The 15,300-nt window shown below is 48.9% G+C and overlaps 2 protein-coding genes across 19 annotated transcripts in view; both read right to left on the bottom strand.

The window, feature by feature from the left end:
* Tmod1 (tropomodulin 1) overlaps positions 1–8,908 on the bottom strand; it is a 77,387-nt gene extending 68,479 nt beyond the window's left edge. The window contains 1 exon segment of one of the 2 annotated variants that reach the window (NM_013044.2): positions 8,853–8,908. The gene's annotated coding sequence lies outside the window, so the exon portion shown is untranslated. 2 annotated transcript variants of the gene reach the window in all.
* Positions 8,909–12,802: 3,894 nt separating this feature from the next.
* The window catches only part of Tdrd7 (tudor domain containing 7), a 73,868-nt gene continuing 71,370 nt past the window's right edge, over positions 12,803–15,300 (bottom strand). For all 17 annotated transcript variants that reach the window (XM_087551432.1, XM_087551433.1, XM_087551441.1 and 14 more), the window contains 1 exon segment: positions 12,803–13,269. In XM_087551432.1, the coding sequence (XP_087407558.1) occupies positions 13,049–13,269 (221 nt within the window). In that variant the 3' untranslated portion in view covers positions 12,803–13,048.

The following is a 15,300-nucleotide window of genomic DNA, read 5'->3' as shown; positions in this document are numbered from 1 at the left end:
TCGGCAAGCACTTTACCAGCGGCCCCTGCCTCACAACCTTCATTCAGTACCCAGTGCACAGCGGCCCTGGGCACACCATGCAGCCTTGCCAATGCTGGGGCAGGAACTTTCGTTATTCCCATTTTAGAGACAAAGAGAGTTGGATGCTGAAAAGCGAAGTAACCTAACTAGACCAGCCTTTGAGAGCTGCCACAACAAAGGATCAATTCTGACAGAGTTCGGAGGGCAGACATTGTAGATCAAGGTTAACCAGCGAGCTTAGTTCCTGCTGGGGGAGTCTGGAGGTGGGCAGAGTGCAGGTTGCCCCTGACTCTCCCTTCACTGTGGTGATGGTTTGCAGTCCCTGGTGTACCTAGCCTGTCACTGCTTTTCCCAGTGTCCAGCCACCTTGCCATGTGGCTCCTTATAAGGACACCAGACATTGATTGGCCTTAGGACCACTCACTCTATCTGGTATAACCTCACCGTAACTAACCACATTTACAAAGACCCTACTCCCACATAAGGTGCCATTGTGGGGGTCTGGGTGGTGTAGCTGGGGAGGGTACACTAGGCCAGCATGCTTGAGCCAGGTCATAGAGCTGAGGCTCAGATCCAGCGAACAACCAGGCTGTACTTACCATCCCTGCTGTGCACGGTCTTCCCATAGCATTTGAGCTCACACTTACTTAGCATGGACTGTGTCTCAGGCGTTGCACATATATGCATCACCACCTCTCCCCTTGACATTACATGTAAGTGATTTAATCTTGACAACAACCCACTTTATAGGTTGACCAAGACACAGACGGGGTAAAAGCTACCTGAGGTTACATAGTCTGTGATTGTTGTGACTGTTCATATCTTGAGATACGAAACCAAGGAGCTGCTCTCCAGAGTCCAAGTTCTTAGCCACAGTTCTTAAACTGCTTACCAGTGCGGCTTTTTACAAGAAGCTTGGTGGTGTGGTGTCATGACAACATGCGGAGAACCAGAGCTCATGACGCTTTTTTGTCTCTAGAAAGACCCGCGTGTGCCCTTCTTTGCTGCTCTCACCTCCTCAGTTGCCAGCACTGAGAACTAATCTGAGCATCCAGAAACAGTTAGGACCAGCTAGGACGCTCACATGGTCTCTTCCCTATGTTGGGCATCCATGCTTCTGAATGGGCTTCCGGGGGTCTCTGCACTGCCCTAAATGCTACGTGAACCGCCATGTGAATGAACATACTCATTTTTCTATAGCAAGGACCCATAGCACTATTCAGAGTCTCATAATTGTAATTTTCCAGGTTTCTTCCGTCTTTAGGAGTGTGCCTATCTTTTCTAGTTTCCTTGCCCATCTAGACCTACTTTGAGCCATCTCACTTTTTTTTTTCAGTTACTACTGTACTTTATTGTGTTCAACCAAATCACCATGTTACAAAAATAGCAAGCTGCCATAATAAAAAATAAGGCTCCTCTATCCAGCACCAGATAGCATCATTTTACTTTCAAGCCTAGAAATTGCACACTTGTATATAAACCAACCGAAGATGAGGATTGAGAGTTCATCTTGGTGGGTTTTTCCTTTGATGAATATGAAGTGTCCTTCCTTATCTTTTTTGATGACTTTTAATTGAAAATTGATTTTATTTGATATTAGAATGGCTACTCCAGCTTGCTTCTTCTGACCATTTGCTTGGAAAGTTGTTTTCCAGCCTTTCACCCTGAGGTAGTGTCTGTCTTTGTCTCTGAGGTGTGTTTCCTGTAGGCAGCAGAATGCAGGGTCCTCATTGCGTATCCAGTTTGTTAATCTATGTCTTTTTATTGGGGAGTTGAGGCCATTGATGTTGAGAGATATTAAGGAATAGTGATTATTGCTTCCTGTTATATTCATATTTGGATGTGAGGTTATGTTTGTGTGCTTTCATTCTCTTTGTTCTGTTGCCAAGATGATTAGTTTCTTGCTTCTTCTAGGGTATAGCTTGCCTCCTTATGTTAGGCTTTACCCTTTATTATCCTTTGTAGTGCTGGATTTGTAGAAAGATATTGTGTAAATTTGGTTTTGTCATGGAATATCTTGGTTTCTCCATCTATGTTAATTGAGAGTTTTGCAGGATACAGTAACCTGGGCTGGCATTTGTGTTCTCTTAGGGTCTGTATGACATCAGTCCAGGATCTTCTGGCCTTCATAGTTTCTGGCAAAAAGTCTGGTGTGATTCTGATAGGTCTGCCTTTATATGTTACTTGACCTTTTTCCCTTACTGCTTTTAATATTCTTTCTTTATTTTGTGCGTTTGGTGTTTTGACTATTATGTGACGGGAGGTGTTTCTTTTCTGGTCCAATCTATTTGGAGTTCTGTAGGCTTCTTGTATGCCTATGGGTATCTTTTTTTTTAGGTTAGGGAAGTTTTCTTCTATGATTTTGTTGAAGATATTTACTGGTCCTTTGAGCTGGGAGTCTTCACTCTCTTCTATACCTATTATCCTTAGGTTTGATCTTCTCATTGAGTCCTGGATTTCCTGTATGTTTTGGACCAGTAGCTTTTTCTGCTTTACATTATCTTTGACAGTTGAGTCAATGATTTCTATGGAATCTTCTGCTCCTGAGATTCTCTCTTCCATCTCTTGTATTCTGTTGGTGAAGCTTGTATCTACAGCTCCTTGTCTTTTCTTTTGATTTTCTATGTCCAGGGTTGTTTCCATGTGTTCTTTCTTGATTGCTTCTATTTCCATTTTTAATTCCTTCAACTGTTTGATTGTGTTTTCCTGGAATTCTTTCAGGGATTTTTGTGTCTCCTCTCTATGGGTTTCTACTTGTTTATTTATGTTTTCCTGGAATTCTTTCAGGGATTTTTGCAATTCCTCTCTGTAGGCTTCTACTTGTTCTCTAAGGGAGTTCTCCACGTCTTTCTTGAAGTCCTCCAGCATCATGATCAAATACGATTTTGAAACTAGATCTTGCTTTTCTGGTGTGTTTGGATATTCCATGTTTATTTTGGTGGGATAATTGGGCTCCGATGATGCCATGTAGTCTTGGTTTCTGTTGCTTGGGTTCCTGCGCTTGCCTCTTGCCATCAGATTATCTCTAGTGTTACTTTGTTCTGCTATTTCTGACCGTGGCTAGACTGTCCTATAAGCCTGTGTGTCAGGAGTGCTGTAGACCTGTTTTCCTGTTTTCTTTCAGCCAGTTATGGGGACAGAGTGTTCTGCTTTCGGGCGTGTAGTTTTTCCTCTCTACAGGTCTTCAGCTGTTCCTGTGGGCCTGTGTCTTGAGTTCACCAGGCAGGTTTCTTGCAGGGGAAAAGTTGGTCCTACCTGTGGTTCCAAGGCTCAAGTTTGCTCGTGGGGTACTGCCTAAGTCCTCTCCGAGGCGGCAGCAACCGGGAAGATCTGCGCCGCTCTTTCCCGGGGCCTCCGTGCACCAGGGTTCCAGATGGTGTTTGGTGTTTTCCTCTGGCGTCTGGATGTGTGCAGAGTGCAGTCTCTTCTGGTTTCCCAGGCGTGTCTGCCTCTCTGAAGGTTTAGCTCTCCCTCCCACGGGATTTGGGTGCAGAGAACTGTTTATCTGGTCTGTTTCCTTCAGGTTCCGGTGGTGTCTCAGGCGCAGGGGTTCCTGCCGCTCCTGGGCCCTCCCCCACGGGAGCCCAGAGGCCTTATACAGTTTCCTCTTGGGCCAGGGATGTGGGCAGGGGTGGGCAGTGTTGGTGGTCTCCTCCGCTCTGCAGCCTCAGGAGTGCCCACCCGATCAGGCGGTGAGGTCTCTCTCCCACGGGGTTTGGGAGCAGAGAGCTGCTGCGGGCCGGGATCCTCGGGTGTGCCATCTCACTTTTAAGGAAGCAAGCAGAACTCGATTCTCACACAAGCACACACAGCACCGCCGTCCAGAGTTCTGGGATCTCCCTGCGTTTGCATAGGGCGAGTCTCCCTCATGTCTTCCTCTCTACCGCTTTTCGATCTGCACACTGCTGGGTGTCTGCCGTTTCAGCATCTCAGCTCCCCACCCCAACACTGACCAAAAGCTCACAGACACCAAACTTGCAAGCAGTGTGCTGACCCAGAAGAGCCTCTGACTTGCAGCCAGGGTGCAAACGCACTCGTCTGTAGATTTCAGAAAGCACTGTCTTAGGGTCAGCATCGGGAGAAAGTGCATGTGGGTATGGGTGGGACGAAGGCTTTACTGAGGCTATAAGAGATGTTAGCGGCAGTTAGGCGCATTACTTGAGGGCATAGTCCAGCTTATTAGAAGTTCTCTTTGGAAATTCACACTGTTGAGCATTATCTTGTACCTACTGAGCTAGAATCTGCACCTTTACAGAAAGATTCCCCATGACTGAGATGCCCAGTCACGAGTGAACCATTGACATAAACTAGGAAGGCCCTTGTTCTTCGAGTTATAACCCTGGACAGCACTTCGGGATTCTGGAATATGTACCCCGGTTCCTGCTGGGGTCCACTGTCTAATTATAAAACACAGGTATGGCACCTTCTGTCTCTCCTTCCTTCACAGGATCACTGTGAGTTTCAAATGACATAATTGATGTCATCAGCTGCTCAGCGTGACGGGGCCGATAGGGGCTGGGGACTTGACAGGAGCCAGGCCAAGTCTGCTTCCTGACCCATGAGGCTGATTGCCTGGTGGATGGGAAAACACGTAAACGCGGGGTGCTGTGAGCTGTAAGCGTGTCGTTGCCATGCCTTAGTCACTCACTCATTTATTCCTCTGTCAACCATTATTAGGACCTGCGTGGCGGCAAGCACTGAGCTCTGATCCAGGCCTCACATACAGACATACAGGAGCTACCAACCCTGCCCTCCAGCAGCTTCCTGTCTGCCCAGGCAGAGAGGCAGCAGATGGGCCCAGTTTGAGCATGCCAGTGCTCTGAGGGTTCGAGGGGAGCACAGGTGAGAGACACCAAGGAGCTGGGAGAGCAGCAGCCCAGGCAGAGGGAGAATGGAGGCACAGGCAGGGAAACATGTGTGACCATTGAGAAGGTTCAAAGAATCTGGGGCAGGCCTGAGAGGGATTTCAAAGTAGCCTGGGACCAGATCCTATCACATGCTAAGAGATCTCAGGTCTTTACTAGGAAATGGGGAATCCCCCAAAAGAACATTGAAAAGGCCATGGTTCTGCTTTGGGAAGCTCTTTGAACGTCAGCACCCCACCACACACACACACCCCTTTAAGAGACTCTGACAATAGCCTGGAGTAGAGACGCCTAAGTCCTTGACTGCGGTGATGAATGTGGGCTTACGATTGGATAGGAGCTGTAAAGGAAGGTGGGACTGACTGAATGACTGTGTGGAAGGGACCGTGAAGGAAGGGAGGCTCTGTCTTGATGCCTGGGTGCACGGTGTCTTTGGTGACCAAGATGAGAACATGAGGAGATTGACAGGCGAGGCCAAGGCTGGGTCTGTTGAGGTTGAAACAGCTTTGGGAGCCATACTGGCTTTGTCCAGCATGCAGGAGCCTGGGGCTAACAGAAACGGGAGAGGGGGTGGGACGAGAGGCCATGAGAATTCAAAGCAGCTGCACTGAAGGCCGGGCAGAAGATGAGGCCACGAAGAAGGCAGAGTGAAGCCAAGAGGAGTCTCCACTTTCCTTGGCTTATCCGGGCACTGGAGGAAATGTGTCCAATGGTTACTGCCACACTAATATCCCAGAGTAAAAGGCATCCTGGGAAAGGGAGCCTGGGGGCATAAAGGGACAGGGGCACAGGGGTGGGACCTGTCTTCTCCCCTGAGTCCCACCTTCTCAGGCACTGTGACACCGAGCCTATCCCAAAGCTCACCTCCATGAAGTGACATGACGGAAGGCACGAGTGAAATGCTTGAGTTCATTTAGCATTTCTATCAGACAAGGAGCCCGTGCCTCAGCCCAGAAGACTCAGAAGACCATGTCCTAGGTCGGTTCCCATGAGCTCATTCTTTCATAATCACTGAGAGCAGCCGAGAAGCTGGTGCCATCACGATAAACCAGAAGATTTTACAAAACGAACGGAAAGAGAGATGGCCCCCAGCGCTGTGAGATTGAACTCCGGTTAATCCCAGGAAGCAGGCCTCTGGCTTTAAACTAATAATGACTCTTAGCAGCCAAATAATTGATCTAGCTGGTGTTTTGGCTTTAAGGGAAAGTGAACTGGCCTCATTAGAAATGTTGGCAGCCTGGGCTGGTCCATTAGTAAGACCGAAAAATCAAAACAGTGTCCGGAAGAAGCCATATGACTGGGCTCAGCAGAAGTCATCAATAGATGACATCATCTCAGAAGTTAGCAAGCCAAGGTCACAAGGCCTCCGGAGCAGGGTCAGCTCACCCTTCGTGGCTCACAGATACTGAGTCAGCCAGGGGACACAGGGGCCCAGACCAGGCCCTGCTTCATTTTACACCCCCTAACCCCCCTTTATTTCTGCTCAGGAACGTCTAGAGGGTTGAAAGCCATTTACAAAGTTGCATGTGGCACATCCTTAAGGAAGGACCTCAATCCTGCCACGGGCACACCCCTCAGATTCTCTTCCGCTCTGTGGTCGCCCCTGATTTGCCTCTAACACTTATCTGTTGGCCCTCTCATAAACACAGAGGCCTGCCCCCTGCCCCAGCCCCTACGACTCTTCTCATCTAAGCTTTGAGAGAGACTTGGGAGCTGTCTCAACTTAAGCTCTGGCCTCTGCCTCCCTAACCACATCCTCACGAGGAACCGGGCAGGTTCGAACTAAGCTCAGGGTTTGCCCATCATCAGTTCCTACGGCAGCCTGAATGAAGTGTCTGCGATTGTTAGCCCTGTTGTACAGAGGCGGAAACTGAGGAGACAACCTGGGTCTCCAGTCAATCCTAGTTTTTAATGCTCCACCATGCTGCAACCAAGTCCCCAGTGCCCACCCCTAATTCTGATGGAGTCTCCCCACTTGTCAAGATCCTATCCCTGTGTAGTAACTGTCTGCCCACCTCTCCACTAGGCTCTTGGAAAGCCACCATCCCCCCCCCACTCCTATCCCCACACCACCACCACCCCCACACACCTGGACTTCTGGGGTCCCATCACAGATCTGGTGCCCCAGATTTCCCCTGCACTTCCCTTTTCTCCTGCTAGAGGGCTTCCCAGAGGGCTTCCAGCTCTACCCACTCCAGCACCACTAAAGACCATCCTGTCCACTAAGGTCATTTCCCAAGGTCGCACCAAGTGGGTCGCAGAGCTTGGAGCTGGGGGCCTGAACTCCAGGCTATTCCCCTTTATTGCTTAGAGCTGACACCACCTAGTCCCTGGGTTCTGTCGTTTAGCTGCAGTGAGGAGCCCCGCCCACAAAGGGGAGAAGGTGTGAGACTCCGATAAGGTGGGCTGGGCTATTTTTAGAGGACTCTAACTTCCCACTTAGGATGCCAGGCACCCAAGGGCCAATGGCTGTCTAAGCCGAGGACTCAGAGACTAGCTCATTAGAGGTAAGATGCCTGACTGACAGGCTCCCTGTCTTCACTCTGCCTGTTTGAGGGTTGAGTCGGTGGGAACCTTCCTATTTGGTTGGCTTGAGTCCTCTTTCACTCATTTATCAGCCAAGCTCGGAGATAGCTTTAGAGAAAGCTGGGCAGTCTTCTGGATCTATAACTAGACTCTGCATGCTATTATCGCAGCCTGGGAAAGTCCCAGACATTAGCAGATCACAAAAGAGGGGCTCAGAGAGTCCCCAGACCTGCGGGAAAAGGTCCCTAAGAGACAGGAAAGGCAGGCAGACTGCAGTGGGGGGGGGGGGGGGAGTTGCATGACCTTGAGCAAAAGGCTCTGAAGCCCTTACACGGGTGACAAAGGGACCTAGGGAGAAAGATCAACCCTAATTGAGTCCCCACTTAAAACCGAACCCAGGGTCTGGGTTTAGGGTCCAGCTCTGTTGTGGCCAGGTCTTCAGGATTCTCATGGGGAAGTTGAGCACTGCGCAGAGAGAGGTAGCTAGGCAGAGAGCTGGGGAGCTTCACCGTTAAGGAAGAATCACAGGTACCACATAGGCCACTGAACTGCCCGAGACTGCCCAGTTCATTTGGTCACTTGTTTTGCTAAGGTACTGCTAGCAACTCAGCCTAGAGATGCCCCAAGCACCCCAGGTACACTTCACGGGCTATTCCCAGGGCCCCAGTGGGTCCTACGTCAGGACCTGAGTTCCAAGAGCTACCAAAGTCCCCGACTACTGCAGCCGCATCCCCAGCATCCCTACCCTGAAACTGGAGAACAGGTGACGGGGAGTGTGGGCAGTTCAGAGCATGCCTGGCCGCTCTCGTGGCCTCGGGTATCATCCCCCTGAAGGACCCTAACTTCACCTTACAAATGGTCAAATGAGGTCCAGAGAAGAAAGGATTGCCTAGGCCACCTACTCCCGAGGTGGAGACAGCCGGTGGCTCCTGCTTCTAGGCTCTTTCTCATCCTACCTGGCTGCGCAACGCTATAAACCTCGCTAGTTCCAGCAGTTTGGGAAACTTTTCCGGCGCCGGCCGGATCCGTGCTCTGCGGACTCAGCGTCCCCCGAGCGAGCGTGGACCCCCATCCTCCCCAGAGTCCCAGGAGGGCTCGTACCCAGCTCGCAAAGTGCCGATGCCCACGGGGGCACCCCGGGAGGCTCCCAAGGTCCCTAGGCGACCAGGTCTAGAGCCCCGGGCACTCTAACTAGGGTCGCGCGCGTCAGGCTACGGGAACGCTTAGCGCCAGCGACCGGATCTTCAGGCTGGGGAACTGGACCCCGAGCCCCGAAGGCCACCCGAGGCGGCGGCTATTTATAGAGGGAGCCGTGCTCAGTCCCTTCTAGGCGGCGGCGACAGCTGAATATTTTGCCCAGATATGGCTGCGCCCCGGCGCGGCGGCAGGGAACCCCGCGAGGCCGAGGGGAACCTAGGGCTGGCAGGCGGGGGGTCTTACCGGGATGCGGGGCGGCGCGAGCGCGGGCGGCGGCAACGAGCGGAACGCGGGGCTGGGTGAGTTCCCTGGCGGCCGCGGGTGGGAAGCCGGGGGCGGGCCCTGCTCCGCTGTCACTGCGCCCCGCCCCACCCCGCCGCCCTCCCCGCCCTCCGGCTCCACCAGGGGCGCCGGGGTGCTGCGCGGTCTCCGGCTGGGGAGAGACACCCGCTAGGGGGATCTAGGGCCACCCCGAGTCCGAACCAGGTGAATGTGTGGTTCCCTGCCTTGTTCTCGGTTTCCCCAACTTGCCTCGGGAAGATTTTAAGCTACGTTGGAGGTATCCCGTCAAAGACGGGCAGATCACTATTCTAGAATGTTCCAGTAGAGTCTGTCCAGCTACACCTTGCTTCCTTTGAAGAGGCAACTTGTCGCCTCTTCCCAGCAGGCCTGCCAGGACTGGCACGCGCCCAGGGCTTAATAGCCACCCGTGGACGCGCAATTCCAACGCAGAATTGAACGCCTTCTCCCTACAAAGCACTGACAGAATGGAGCATCCGAAATAACCACTTAAAATAATCGGAACTAAAGTTCCTCCTTCTTGAAAGGCTAATGTGTCCTCTCCAGAACAAACCACTTAAACCCAAACCGAAGCCTCAAGTGTTTCAATAAACAAATGGCTCCTATCAAAGAATCCAGACAGACACGCGGGGCCTGGAAATGGGAAGGGGGGCGTCTCAGTTGGATTATCCTAATTTACTTTTTGGGGAGGGAAACCCTAATCTTGCCAAGGAGAAACGCTGGAGAGTACAGAAAGTATTTTCCTAACGCATTACTGTATTCTAAAACCCTCGCCCTATTAAGACTGCCCTTTTCAAGGGAGAAGTGGGGTGTATTTTTAAACAATGCAGGGAGTTACCATTCCCAACGACTTATTTTTAAGCGTTTTTGTTGTGGGTGTAAATACTTTCAGGGCACATCTTAGTGTGTAGCTTCCTGAATTTTTCCAGTAAGAACACCTGTGCAAGCCAACCAGCAGCCTGTCCTCCCCGCCCCCCAGTCACCCACCTCTTCCTCCTAAGAAGTTTGCTTTCTGGACCCTTCCAGAACTTGTCCTTACTATCAGGTTGGGCCTCTTGCTCACAGCTGAGGTTAGTTTGTGTTGCACCATGTTTTCTCAATGTTCAAGTTATAGGTTTCATCCTGAGTGAATTTTCCATGCGAACATAATATGGTATTTTCATATAAATACATCCCATTGCAAAAGTCTACTTTGCTATTAGTGGAATTAGGGATGTTACAGTGTGGCTCAAATAATTCTTTCTCATTGTCTGCAGGAAGTTGACTGCCCAAGCTCAGCTCTAGGAGAGATGAGCACTGGATTAATGCTACTTGCAAGTGGTTTCCACTTGGGTTAAACCACTTCCGTGGAACAAGAATTGCTACATTGTAGCTATGCTGGTAGAGAGTTATGGTGTCCATTGAGGTTCTGACCCACAATGCCAATGCCCCGTGTCCACATTTGCTGACACCTTTTTGTTTATCGGCCAACTGGATTTTTTTTTGTGTGTGTGTGCGAAGTGTTCCTCCAAACTTCTTACCCATTTTTACCAAACACATCCAATATATCAACATGATATGGACACATACCATATACCACATATATAATATATACCAGTGTGTATTCTTCCACTTTGCCCCTTCCTCCTCTTCCAGCCTTTTGAGGACAGCTGTCCCTGGCTCCCAGGGGTTCTGCCAGCTCTCTCTGGCACTCTGCTACTTTAGGCCCTCACACACAGGTCTCTGGTCCACCTGGACTGACTTCAATACAAGGCAGTGGCCTAATTCATGTGTGTGTCAAGCAACCTCACATTGTATTAACTTTATCAATAAACATAAATACTTTAAGAATGGAAATGTTTCTTAAGTCAATGGAATAGGAAAGTCTTCCTTTGGTTGTGTTCAAGGATCTGTGCCTTTTCTGTTGTTGGAAAGAGATCAATATAGAAATCATAACACTGCCTTAACTCACTCAAACATTTATGTTCTGGAGAAAAATTTATTTCATCATAAATAGTTACTTTAATCACCGGCATAAGTATTCTTAAGTCTTGCTATTTTGGAAGGAATTTTATTTCATAAAAACAAGTATTTTAGTTAGTGGCATAAGTGTTCATGACTATTTTAAAATACATTTTTTTTCTTTTTTCTATTTTTCGGAGCTGGGGACTGAACCCAGGGCCTTGCGCTTGCTAGGCAAGCGCTCTACCACTGAGCTAAATCTCCAGCCCCTTAAAATACATTTTTAAAAAGCCAGAATACTTTTTTACACGTTTAGGATGAAAAGCTTTTTAAAACCTGGTCTTTTCTTTTCCTATTATTGTTTTCCCTGAATAAAAAATGACTTTAAGAATGTTTGTCTCCAGCCTGGTTTTCTCCTTGAGGTCCCCTCACTTCAGATTTCCAACAGCCTTTGGGCGTCTTCCCAGAGGTCTACTAGCTCGAGTGCAGTGTGCTCAACCCAAACTTCCATCCCCGCTCAGCTTGGGTATGGGGCACCATGCTTAGGCCTGGCTTGGCTTTGCTCCTGTGCATCCTGCATCTATGCGGTCTGTTCTTATATTCTAATTAAGAACTTCAAGATGTCATCAATGCGTTTATCCCAGGGCTCTGCCCTTAGTCTGGGGCTCCCCCACCTCATCCTAAGCACAGCTCAAGCTTACAATCCATCCACTTGCCCATCTGTCCAGCCACCAGTAAACCAGCACATGCTGAACCGTCCACAATGCCATTCTGTCTATGTGGATGACCCAGGAAGTGATCATATAACAAAAGCAAACATGGACCATCCTCTTCCTGTGGCACGTCATGGTGATGCAGTGATGTCACATGGTTAGCCAGGAATCAGCATGGGTGTGGACTGTATGCATGCTGTCAGGCAGCACAATTCAAAGCTCATCTGTTCACAAGAAGGTATCCGTGGGGTGCTACTGGATAACGAGATGGCACAGTCATACCTGAGACGACTCAGCCAGCCAGCCAGCTAGCTGCCTACTCTCAGGTGCAGGGACACCAGGCATCGGAGAGGCATGTTCATGTTCACAGTACTGGAGAGCTAAGCCTGGCACAATCCCAGCACCTCGGAAGCGGGATGCTCTCCAGTTTGAAACCAGCCTGGACTACATAGCAAGAACTTTTTATTTTTTCCGAGAGAAAAATAACAAACAAAACCCAAGAACAAGGTACAGTGGAGAAGAAGGGGCACCAGGGAAGGTTGCCAAAGTGATGACTTGAGTTCAATTCTTGAACACGATGAAAGGATCAAGAACCAACCAGCTCCCAAAGTTTTCCAGACTTCTATGTCAATTCATTTGACATGAAATAAGAAACACACATACACACTAAATGTTTTGTTTTTTTTTTAAATTTGGGTCACGGAGCACAGTGTTGTGAGTGGCTCCTCCTTTAACAACACTGATGTACCAGACACTAAGCATAAATATTCTGCTTTGGGGTCATTTGCTACATCATGACACCAGAGTGGATCGAAGTTAAATTACATTCTCGATTTATTAGAGATGACCTAAACAATGCAATGCAGACATCAGTGGAAATTAATGCTTTCAACCTAGGATCAGAATGCCTAGAGATGAAGTTAGCACATTAACGTGACAATTATGGTTATCTGAGAAGGAATCTGTCTGTAGTCTTGATTAATGACTGATGTGGAAGGGCCCAGCAACTGAGGGCAGGGACACCCCTGGGTCTGTGGTCCTGTGTGGTATAAGAAAGCAGAGTAAGCAAGCCCTGGGGAACAAGCCAGGAAGCACCACTCCTCCATGGCCTCTGCTTCAGTTCCTGCCTCCGTTCCTGCTTGAGTTCCTGCCTGGTTTCCTCTGGAGATGGTTTTCCTCTGAAGTTTCTTTTTGGCCATGGTGTTTAAAATAGAACAGAAAGAAAACTAAGACATCAGGTTTTACATTGCTAAACATTTTATTCTAATATTATATTAATAATTCAAGTGCAATTTTTCTTTGAAAAGTCAACTGCGTTAAACAAAACTTGTTAAATATCTTTCATCAAACAAAGCATATTCTTTTCAATCCTCCACAACAGTCAGAGCCATGTAGTAAAAATAAGATGTTTTAAGACCCTACTACACATTTTGTATTATTGCTTAGAGAACAATCTGCATTAACGGTCAAGGTCTCAAGCAGTGATTAATTAGCTTTTGAAAGCTCTACCAGATACTGTGACATAAAGTCATGAATCCAGGTGTCAGTGTCTGGCAGCGATGTGTCTACTAGATAGACCACTACTTTCCGGTCCCAAGGGTTAGCGTGTTCAATAACTGTCTGCACCAGTGCCACCAGGGGTTTCTTCTCCACGTGATTTCGAAACACCATTGAAGCCTCTTCCGACCATTGGCTGCACTTCACTCCTAGGGGAGAGACAGGGAAAGAGGGGGCAGTGAGTGGCCTTTCTTTGAGCCATTGAGAGGGAGAACTATTTAGTCAGTTACAAAGTATTTCAGGTTAGACCTGCCAACACCAGAAAACAGCTGCTTAACGTTCCTTGTCTCACAGCTCATCTATCTTGAATAATAAAGGTAAGACTACCTGTAGAACACGTTTCCTTTGAGGGACAGTGCTGTTTATAAAGGGGAGTGGTGATGACCACTCCCATTTCCTATAGTAAATTGTAAACTGTTAAGACTTGAGATAGCCAGAGGGAGAAATGTCAGAACCAATAATAAATGAATAGAAAGGACTGGCTCTATGATCTATGTGCACTGCCATTTCTTATAACAGCAAAGAGAGTCACAGAAAGAGTGCAATGTTTCATCTGAGCCCATGGATCCGAGGAATGCTCAGGTCTTACACAGGCTCCCTCTTGCCTACAGACATCCTGCTCCCCTTAAGAGGGGTTCCTGGGAGGAAGTGAAGTTCACAGTCTGGGAGCACAGGCTAGCCCAAGGCTTACGGGGTACCTGGCTATGAGACTATGGATGCCTGAGTCCCAATCCCCCTACTCCACCACAGAGGGCCTGTTCAGAAATGCTTTTTACCAGTGCGTCGTGTTCACTTCCACCAAACAAGTGATTCTGGAGGCCACACCCACAGTCTGAAGAGACTGAACAACCATCAGAATCAGCCAGATATGGCAGGAATGCTGGAGAGACCAAGCAGGAATTTAAATAACCATGAGTGACAATTGAGGGTTTCAGTGGAGGAGACAAGCTACACTGACTGTCAGGGAACAAAAACAGCAGAGATGCTGAAAGAGAAAAGTCTGCTAAGCTCTCTGACTGCTGGGTGAGGGAGGCTTCTGAAACTAAAGCAAGGAGAGGGCTGGGAAGGAGACCCAGAACTGGGACTAGGGAAGAGAGTATGAGGGTGGGTGGAACAGACCAGAGAGGGGAGGCACTGAGCTTAGTGACTGACAACCTCAGGTCAGATTCACACCAAACACAGCAGGAAACCATGGCTCTGCACATCACACCCAGAAAGCCTAAAACCAGAGAAAGCTGTGAAAAAGCTAAAGGAGGGAAAGCAGCTGGGTACAGCAGGACAGACTCACAGAGGACTTACAGCCACCCCAGATCCCAGGAGCCAAGAAAATGAAGTGCTGCCCCTGCCCAAGAAGCCCTCATGGTACAGGGCTGGTGCTTCCCAGGCACACACGGTGGGTGCTGGGCTCAATCTAGAGAGGTGGGATGTAGAGGGACAGAAGAAAGGAAAGATAAGGAGGAGGAGGAGAAGCAGACTCTTGACAAATTAAAAATCGGTGTGGAGTCTGCAGAGTAGGCTGCCTCAGAAGGAACGAGGAAAGACCTTCAGAGGGAAAAAGGAACTTGGGTCTAAGAAAAGGAAGAGAACTTACCAGAGAGTAATGGAGGAAAAGTCACACCATTTGCTTTTGAGACCTGATTATGTCTCACTATGTAGCCCAAGCTGGCTTCAGACTCACAATCCTCCTGCCTCAGTCTCCCTAGTGTTAGGGTTACAGGGCTGTGTCTGGCTTTTCTTATTCCTAACTGATCTAGCGGTAGATAACAGTGCATTCGGAGTACTAGCATCAAACAGTTGATTATGCAAAGTAGTGTAAGTCAGTCAGTGGCTGCAGTAGGAGTCATTCTGGAGGGGGGAAGGATTAGCTGTCTTATAGTTTATGCGGTGCTGCCAGTTAACTGTGGAGGAGATTAACACTACTTCAAATTAGCCTGGAGGGCTGGGGCAGCTCGGTTGGTTAAGCACCTGCCACACATGCACCTGAGTTTGCACTCCCGGCGCCGAGTGAAAGGCAGCTGTAGTGCTGTGCTCTTACGCTCGCTCACTTGTACAGCTCCACACCGGAGAGACACAGGCAGGTGGAGGAGCCCTGCAGGTCCAGGCTCAGTGAGAGTTCGTCTTAAGAAAAATAAGACGTCACTTAAATATACTATCTTATCATCTGCAAATAGTGATATTTT

This window comes from Rattus norvegicus, chromosome 5 (genome assembly GCF_021556685.1).
Source record: "Rattus norvegicus strain SHRSP/BbbUtx chromosome 5, alternate assembly SHRSP_T2T, whole genome shotgun sequence".
In the NCBI taxonomy this organism is placed as follows: Eukaryota; Metazoa; Chordata; class Mammalia; order Rodentia; family Muridae; genus Rattus; species Rattus norvegicus.
The sequence above is the reverse complement of the archived record's forward strand: the minus strand, read 5'-3'. Positions and strand labels throughout refer to the sequence as shown.